The sequence below is a fragment of the Carassius auratus genome, unplaced genomic scaffold (assembly GCF_003368295.1).
Source record: "Carassius auratus strain Wakin unplaced genomic scaffold, ASM336829v1 scaf_tig00043118, whole genome shotgun sequence".
In the NCBI taxonomy this organism is placed as follows: domain Eukaryota; kingdom Metazoa; phylum Chordata; class Actinopteri; order Cypriniformes; family Cyprinidae; genus Carassius; species Carassius auratus.
In genome coordinates, this window is record NW_020526762.1 from 77,501 (window position 1) to 87,500 (window position 10,000).

Consider the following 10,000-nt stretch of genomic DNA (forward strand, 5'->3'; position numbering starts at 1 on the left):
ACTTTATCAGCCGTGTTGAATCTGTGTTGTCATAAAATAAAATCATAATGAGACCGTCGTATGGAATTATGGGTAAGGGTCAAAGGTCACCCTGATGGCTTCAAATGTTTAACTCTCAGTTATGATAAGAAGGATCAAATACACTGAATGCATGATGTTATGATTTCAGTAAAATCAAATTGTGGTGCAGGGTTCAATGTTTTATTCTAAATAACTCTTTAAAACACATAAATACTGGGAATCAACAGAGACAGACTGAGACAGAGATAAGAAACAATAATTCAAATTAAGATTAATAGAATTTAATTAAACTGCCATTAAAGGGTTAATTAAGCATGATGGAGAGACAACACTTTCAGAGAATTGTGTGTGAATTTCAGAGTGTAAATACGTCATCTCACACACAGGTGAGTGTTTAGGACTGAATCTGTGTGATGTCAGAGTTCATACAGGTGTCGTTCTGTGCGTGTAAACTCTACAGGGACAAACGCTGCAGTATCGCATGTGTGAAAGTGTATCGAAACACTCGAGTGAGTGTGAAGCAGCTTTACTGCAGTGTTCTCAGCTCATATGATCTCCATTCACTCTCACAGCGCCGTCAGTTCAGGTTTAATGAGATGTACCTTGTGATGGAGAAATGTCTGTCTGTTTATACTCTGAAACAAACATCTATTCATCTTCTGTCCTCTGTGGCGTTTGGTTGGTAATCTTGTTGTGAAACACGGGATATAGCTGAAAACTCACAGCTGACTCAGTGAATCATTTATTCAACCAGTTTGTTCAAAAACACATATTTATTTAGAAGTAAATGCACGACTCTCTTTAGATGCATGACTCACTTAGCTTATTGGTTGTTGTTCATAGACACGTGACAGTTAATTCTACTTTTGTTTTACTTTGTTAGGTAGGTAATGTGTCAAATGTAAGTTACTCAGTATTAAATTCTTTATTTCAGGTACTATAATATTAAAGGGATATCAAACCACACTCTTCTAGCCCTGTGTGTGTGTGTGTGTGCGTGCGTGTGTGGTGTGTTTGTGTGTGGTGTGTGTGTGTGTGTGAGTCAGTAATCAGAGATGTGAGCTGCTCTCTGTGTCTCTGCTCAAGGCAACGCTCAGGACATGAAGTGACATGTGAACTGACATACACGTCCCTCCCAAAGCGTTTCGGCTCTTCCTCTTAAACGTGCTGTCACTGGAGATCAGAGTCTCTCTCCTGAGCATCAGGCTGCATTTCTCTCCTCGTTATTCTCCTGTCGCCTCCAGTCCAGCTGCTCTTGAGTCTACAGGTCACTTGCTGATCACCTGATCAATAATATCATTAGTCAGCCGCTGTGTGTGTGTGTGTGTGTGTGTGATGCACTGCCAATTGAATTACCTGTCTATCTGTTGTCTGTGTTGCTGCCAGTGACTAATGACAGCAGAATTAGTCTTCAGAGTCTGTTTGTCTCTGAAGAGGAGGAGGATATTGAGGTAAAGATGAAAATATCATTCTAATATGAAAAGATAAGGAATTCATCAGACAGCTTTTTATTACATTCAGAGTGCATTAGTGAGTGAGATGCGTGAGGTCAGAGTTCATCAGGTCAGAGCTGATGGACGAGCGATAGAATCTGGTCAGTTCGAATGAACGTTCAGTAAAACTCACCGGTGGAGGTGTCGGCAAAGTGTGACGGGAGACTTCATTTTGACAAAAACACACTCATTGTGGTGCTTTCGCTCAGTCTCCAATGAAGTCCAATGTGATGTTATAGTGCAGTAAAGACAGAGGTACAGTGTTGGCCAAAATGATTAGAACACAAGTATTCTCAGCAGCTAAAAATAGATTTAAGTCAGTTATTTCTATCTTTTGCTGGAGTGTAGGAAATATCAGTTTACATTTCCAAACATTCATTTGGCCATTAATTGTAATAATGCAGTGAGATGTGTGTGCTTCACACAGAGATGTGATCTGATCATCAGTCTGTCTGGAGTCACATGAAGAAACAGAACACACTGAGACAGACTCAATCCAGAAGAACTGTGTCTCCGAGACGCTTCAAGAAACTTTCCTGCAAAGCTCCTAAAAAACTCTGCTCAAGTGCACCGAGGACAAAAGCTGATTGTAATAATAAGAAGGAGGCGGGAACCGGAGCACAATCAAATGAAACTTTAATAATCACAAAATAAACAAAACAAAAAGCTCTACTCCCCCCTTCCCCTTCCCTCCGGGGGGGGACCGCTCACAGGGACCAGCAGGAACCTGGGGGTAGGACAGACGAGGCGAGAGAAAAGGAGATGGAAGGAGGAGCGACAGAGAGGGAAAAAAAAATCTGGTTCCCAGACGCACTGCTGCTCGGCCCTCCACCAGCTGGGTGCTCTTCCCTGCGGTGCCTGGCGGTGGCACTGGACGGCCCTCGGCGGACGGAACAACATTCCTCCGCCGCCCGGTGGACGGCGATGGCTCCTCAGGTTTTGGGCAGCCGGCAGAAGCCCCCGTTCCCTGCTCCTCCCCATTCCGGCAGAGGGCAGCAGGCTCCGGCCCCCTGGCGAACGGCGCCGACTCCTCCGCTCCCTCACGGACGGCAGCCGCCCCTCCACATCACGGGCGGCCGGCAGCGAGCTCGCCTGTCCCCAGTAACTCGCTCCAGCCCACCGCCTCGAGCGTCCATGGTGGCACACTCCTCGCCAGCTCGATGGCACCGCGGATTCACCACAGCAGCACGTCCCTCCTTCTCCCGGGTTTCGGCACCACTGTAATAATATTAACTCCATAATCATCGGGAAGAAGGAGGCGGGAACCGGCGGACAATCAAAATGAAACTTTAATAAGCACAAAATAAACAAAACAGCGCACCAGCCCCTCACAGACGACTGATGCGCATAAATAAAAGCAAACACAACTAAAGACAGACCAGTTTTATATCCTTCCATCTCCTTCGTGGGACTCGAGACCGGTGGTGGGTCGCAGGTGTAGCTCATCTCCAATCACTACACCTGGCCTCACTCCTCGTTCCCACGTCTCTCGGCCCCGCCCCACTCGTCAAACTGATTAGCTGGTTAGCTTTAGTTAATAGAAGTTAAATGATAAAGAAATTTTATTTATGACATTATTTTTAACATAAATGACTTAAAACCATTTTTAGCTGCTGAGAATACTAGTGTCTTGTTCATTTTGGCCTCCACTGTAAATGTCTTTTGGTAATGCTCCGTGTTTGGAGGACTGATGGGCTCACACGCGTGTGCCACTGCTCACTGATCCTGTCTTTCTCTTTCTCTCTCTTTCCAGAATCTTACAGAAGTCCAGATGGAGCAGGATGTCGAGAGCACCGTCACGGTCCGACAGCCCAAGCTGCCCAAGAAGACATGGGATGACGTCCCCAAACCTCTGAAGAACAGGGAGCGTGTCAAGCAGAAGATCCAGCGCTACGTCCGCAAAGACGGCAAGTGTAACGTGCATCACGGAAACGTGCGGGAGACCTACCGCTACCTGACAGACATCTTCACCACGCTGGTGGACCTCAAGTGGGGGTTCAATCTGTTCATCTTCGTGCTGGTTTACACCGTGACGTGGCTGTTCTTCGGCTTCATGTGGTGGCTGATCGCTTACATACGAGGAGATCTGGAGCACATAGGAGACAACCAGTGGACTCCTTGTGTCAACAACCTCAACGGCTTTGTGACGGCATTCTTGTTCTCGATAGAGACGGAGACGACCATTGGCTACGGCCACAGGGTGATCACTGACAAGTGTCCCGAGGGCATCGTGCTGCTGCTGGTGCAGTCTGTGCTGGGCTCCATCGTCAACGCCTTCATGGTGGGCTGCATGTTCGTGAAGATCTCGGAGCCCAAGAAGCGTGCAGAGACTCTGGTGTTCTCCACCAACGCCGTCATCTCCATGCGTGACGGACGGCTTTGTCTGATGTTTCGCGTCGGAGACCTGCGGAACTCACACATCGTGGAGGCATCTATTAGAGCCAAACTGATCAAGTCCAAACAGACCAAGGAGGGAGAGTTCATCCCTCTCAATCAGACGGACATGAACGTGGGCTACGACACCGGAGACGACCGGCTCTTCCTGGTGTCTCCGCTCATCATCTGCCACGAGATCAATGAGCACAGCCCCTTTTGGGAGATCTCCAAAGAGCACCTGGCCCATGAGGAGCTGGAGATCGTTGTGATCCTGGAGGGCATGGTGGAGGCCACAGGTACGCCACAGTCATTTCATTGTGCTCCGAGATTACATTTACACATAGTGGATTTGGCAGATGCTTTTATCCAAAATCACTTGCATTGCATTAAAAGTGTGCATTGGATCAGGCATTTCTGGAGATGTGCTGTACTGTTTGAACTCAGAAATTGCAATTACAATTGCAATTGTAATGCATTTGGCTTTTATGAAAAATAGTTGTGACATTTGCCAAGTATGGTAACCCATACTCAAAATTGGTGCTCTGCATTTAACCCATCCAAGTGCACACACACACAGCAGTGAGAAGTGAACACACACCTGGAGCAGTGGGCAGCTATAGATCCAGCACTCGGGCAGCACCCGGGGTTCAGTGCCTTGCTCAAGGACACTTCAGTCATGAGTATTGAGGGAGGAAGAGAGCACTGTTCAATCACTCCCCCCCCCCCCCCCCCCCCCACCTACAACTCCTGCCAGCACCGAGACTCGGACCTATGAACCTCAGGTTACAAATCCAGCTCTCTAACCATTAGACCACAGCTGCAAGTGATTTATACAAAATCACTTGCATTAGATTGCAGGTATGCAGTGGATTGGTTCATGCATTCCCTGGGAATCAAACCCATGACTGTGGCATTTCTAGAGACGTGCTCTACTGTTTGACTCAGAGATTACGCTTACACAGTGCGTTTGGAACACACTTTTATCCAAAACTGCTTGCATTGCATTGAAGGTGTGCATTTGATAAATTAATTTATTCCCTGGGAATCGAACCCATAACCATGCTGTTTGTAGAGGCATTCTGTCCTGTTTGCACTCAGAGATTACATCTACATGTAATGCATCTGTCAGATGCTTTTTTTTCTAAAGTCACTTGATTTGGAGGTATTCAGTGGATTGGATCTTGCATTCCTTGGGAATTGAACCCATGATCATGGCGTTTCTAGAGATGTGCTGTACTGTTTGCACTCAGACATTACATTTACATATTATGCTTTTGGCAGATGCTTTTAATCCAAAACTGCTTGCATTGCACTGAAGGTGTGCATTTGATCAGTTCATGCATTCCCCGTCCTAATATCCCCCCCCATATGACCATGACCTTGGAGTTTCTAGAGACACTGTTTGCTCAACTATGGGAATCGAACCCATAACCATGGCATTTCTAAAGAAGTACACCACTCTTTGCACTCATATATAACATTTACTTTAACATGCTTTTATCCAAAATTGCTTGCTTTGCATTGAAGTTCTGCATTTGATGACTTAACATATATGCTGGGAATCGAACCCATGACCTTAAAATTGATTTGATCTACAAGAAGTTTGTTGCGTTGAATTGGAAAAAACTCCATAAACTGACCATATTAAGTAGAACTCATACTGAATGAGCAATATCAGATGTCTAATTCCCAGCATTCCCTGGAAATGGCGTTTCTAGAGCAGTTTGCAGTCAGAGATTACATTTACATGTAATGCATTCGGCAGAAGCTTTTATCTAAAGTCACTTGTGTTCCACATGGCTCAGGGACTTAACATGAAAGGGAGATGACACAGCGGAATAAGTTCAAACATAATAGTTATCATGACAAAATTATTTAACCATAAAAACAGTATCAGTAGTGTCAGTCAGTAGGAATAGCAAGTGAATGGATGCACAAGGTGAAGAGTTGTCAGTGCTAGTGAATGGATGCAAAGCACAGCATTATGTCACAAAATTGGAGCATGGCTCTGTCAAACTGCCCAAGCTACAGCTAAGCAGCGACGCTAACAAACTAAGACCCGCAATGAGCATCAGGTGCGCTCAAGTCACGCCTCAATCACAAAACCTCCACAGAAAAGAAAATACACCCAAACCAACACAACTCGATCATAAACAACCCCCCCCCCAACTTACAATGTGTTTAATATGTTTAATCGTCGAGTCATAAGGCTGTAAGAAGGATATCCACTGCATTAAGCGTTGACTAGAACTCTGTAATGAGTGAAGGAAGGGTTAGAATAGATGACATATCAACTGTGATCAAACAGATAAATGGGACAACAAATGATTTTGGATAAAAGCATTGCATTGAAGGTATGCAGTAGATTGGTTCATGCATTTGCTTCTCTGTGGACTGCACACGGAGAGTAAGTGTTTCAGCTAAATGTTCTGTTATTTTGAGACTGAGCATGATATTATGTTGAGCATAAATTACTTTAAAGTACTAGTGGCACATGCCAGTGTTTGCATGTGTTTATGTGTGCTATCGCTAGTTAAGAATCAGTTTCATTTTGTCACGTTATAATCACTGCATCATTCCCAAACCTCCACTCGAGTGATTTGACAGGTTTCATCACCTGACGTAAAGGTTAATTTGTTAATTCTGTCTATATTTTCACACGTGACTAATCGAATCAATGTTCATTTCATATTGTGGTGTTTGAATTAGTTTAGGACTTGTATTTTAGTGACTAATTAGTCAGTTCAACGAGTGTATTTATAGTAATCCTCCTATCTCTGGTCCTCACTGGCCAACTAGATGACCACAAATCTGAATAAATCATAATGAATAAATTATCTCTTCATTGATGTGAGGTTTTGTTCGGAGGACAATATTTGTCTGAGATACAACTATTAGAAAATCTGGAATCTGAGGGAGCAAAAACATCTAAATATAGAGAAAATCATCTTTAAAGTTGTTCAGATGAAGTTCTTAGCAATGCATATTACTAATCAAACATTAAGTTCTGATATATTTACGGTAGGAGCTTTACTAAATATCTTCATGAACGTGTTCTTTACTTAATATCCTAATGATTTTTTGTCATAAAAGAGAAATGTATAATTGTGACTCGTACAGTATATTGTTGTGTATTTCTACAAATATACGTCTCTGATACTGATGACTGCTTCTGTGCTGCAGGGACAAAAACTGAGTTATTTTTTTAAAATAATTGTTCAGTAAATGGTAAGATTTTCAGTTTTCAGGTGAACGATGGCTCTAACAGCATCCCAAGAGAAAGACTCTGAATCAGGACTCATGATATACTGTAAAAATAGTGCCAGATCAATACTCAGTGGCGTATAAATGCTCTGTGTGCCGGGAATATCCCAGAACTCTCAGTGTAGTGCAGTACTGGAAACACGTCAGATGAGCGTGACGTGACCTCGTGTGTCTGTGGATCATTACAGACTCTTCAGCTCTGTGTCGCTCTCTGAAGGATGAGCAGCTGCTGTGTGAGATGTGCAGAGACAAGCACGTGTGTGTAGAAGCACTGCGCTCCATTCAGAGGAGTGTGTGACGTAACACCTTCAGAAGACCAGCGAGCGTCTCACACTTTCTTTACTCCTCCGCTCTTATTTGAAGATTAGCAGCGACACACATCAGAACCACACGGATCCAGTTATGTGGTTCTCTCAGTGCAGTGATGCTTGAACTGACCTGACCTTTACAGGTTTGCTGCAGAAAATGGTTTATTAGAGCCAGATAATCACAGTCTGTCTGCTTTTGAGACTGTGTGATATTTGAATGCATTGCTTCAAGAGAAGTGAGGGCATTTTGCATTTTGTGAGCAAGTAGTTGAAAAAACTGTGTAATAAACACTGCATTTTCCATAAAAACATAAGAAATGTTTTGTTTTCATGGTGAGTTTAAAGCAGGAAGAGAGAGATGAAGTGTGTGGTGTGCAGATTGTGCTTTAGTAAGAGTTGAGGGTAAATACGGTTGTGCTCATAAGTTTACATCACAATCTGCAAGATGTTTATAACTTAAGAAATAAGAGGGATTAAACATGTTTTTAGTAGTTGTTCTTTTAGTGCCACAGATCTCTCCACAGATGATCCTGTGGAGAAGTGAACATCTTCTGCTGGTTGCTCACATTTGTATTCTGCACATTTGAGCTCTTCCCCACCGTGAATGCATGATGTGAGCTCCATCTGTTCACACTGAAGACGAACGAGAGGAAGCACACCATATATAAAGAACGAGGGACATGATCATCTGTCAGCTCAGTTATTATCGGGTCTGTGGAATAGATGGAAACGTCTGCGCTTGCTAATTCCTTTGAGATTTTTCCACTGTTTCTAATGACCTTGGAGACTGATTTCAAGCTCCTCATTTTCTATGAGCTACAGTTCAGCGTTAAAATAGTCTGAGATAAAAAAGGAAAGTCGCGTCGCACAGCCGCTGAGAAACGCTGCAGAAATGGAGGATCTTCTAGATACAGGTTAGGCAAAAAAAGAAGCAGCATGTCTTCTTTCTCTGCGACTGTGATGCTATTTTGAGGGTTTTGTGAGCACGTTGCCATGGCGACGGCACAGCTTTAGGAAAACCACTGACATTATATAACCACCTTATCTAAACCGCGCTCCGGAGTGTTACTGTTATTATGATTACTGGTGTTATTTCTGTCATCACTGCGGCAGGACTCTCAGTCCGTCTCGTGCTCAGTACGAAGCAGATCACGACACACAGAAGGCCGTGTGAACTCTTTCAGACGCGTTTCCCTGAGAGAGGAAGAGAGAGAAGTGTTCTTCAGGATTGACTGCGGTTCTAGAGTCTGTCGAGGGTGCTCACTGCTCAGGGCATGACCTGTTGCCATGGCGATGAGGACACGTGTCATCACAGGACACATGTCGACAGGGACGCGCTGTTCAGCTTTAAAGGGGTCATATGATTCTGCTAAAAAAGAACATTATTTGTGTAAAGAACGTACAGTTTATTTGGTTTAAGGTTCAAAATACACATTATTTTCCACATAATGTACATTATTGTTTCTCCTCTATGCCCTGCCTTCTGAAGCATGTCGATTTTTACCAAAGCTCATCGTTCTGAAATGTGAGGTGTGCTGTGATTGGCCAGCTATCCAGTGCGTTGTGATTGGCCAAATGTTTTCAAGCATCTGATGGAAATGTTACGCTCCTCAACATATACTGTAATGGCGTGTCCTGGACAGAACACCAGCGTGACAGGACAAGAACAACAAAACCCATTACAAACGAGGCAGTTGTTGCATCCAGTGGGAACATAATTACTGATTATAACGACTCATGCTGTCTTTTTATGCTTTGCTTTGCATATCCACACCGTGTAAACATTAAAACCATGTCTGTATTTGTGATCGGAGAAATACAAGCTACACGTTTGAATCATCAGTGGCCCAATCCTTTACATATGTAAGCCTACTTACACACCAGGAAGTCAGAAGCGCCAGACTGTACTGTCAAAGAGTGAGGAACAGCCGACGGATTCTACGAAGGAGCAGCCGGAGCTTGCAGCAACCACGTGTGACTGAGGTTCACAGTTCAGTGGTGCATGGGGGAAAGTGTGGGGGGGGCAAGGTCAGGAGGGAGTTCAGCTTCCTGACAGCCTGATGGATGAAGCTGTCCTTCAGTCTGCTGGTCCTGGCCTGGAGACTCCACAGTCTCCTCCCTGATGGTAGCAGGCTGAAGAAGCTGTGTGACGGGTGGGAGGGATCACCTGTGATGCAGAGGGCTTTGCGGGTGAGACGTGTTCCATATATGTCCTGGAGGGAGGGGAGAGAGACACCAATGATCTTCTCAGCTGCTCTCACTATGCGTTGCAGAGTCTTCGGCAGGACGCGTTGCAGGCACCATACCACACAGTGAGGCAGCTCGACAGGATGCTCCTCGATGGTGCCTCTGTAGAAGGTGTACATGATGGGGGCCGGGGCTCTGGCTCTCCTCAGTTTGCGGAGGAAGAAGAGACGCTGTTGTGATTTCTTGGCCAGTGTTGCGTGTTTTCAGTCCAGGAGAGGTCCTCTGTGATGTGCACACCCAGGAACTTGGTGCTGCTCACTCTCTCCACAGTCGCACCGTTGATGGTCAGAG

General features: G+C 44.7%; 1 protein-coding gene across 1 annotated transcript in view; it reads left to right on the forward strand.

Annotated features, from left to right (window-relative positions):
- The window catches only part of LOC113086321 (G protein-activated inward rectifier potassium channel 2-like), a 29,760-nt gene that overhangs the window by 13,167 nt on the left and 6,593 nt on the right, over window positions 1–10,000 (forward strand). Inside the window, exon 2 of the mRNA XM_026255406.1 lies at window positions 3,268–4,186. Coding sequence (XP_026111191.1) covers window positions 3,286–4,186 — 901 coding nt within the window. The 5' untranslated portion in view covers window positions 3,268–3,285. The remainder of the gene's footprint in view (window positions 1–3,267; window positions 4,187–10,000) is intronic.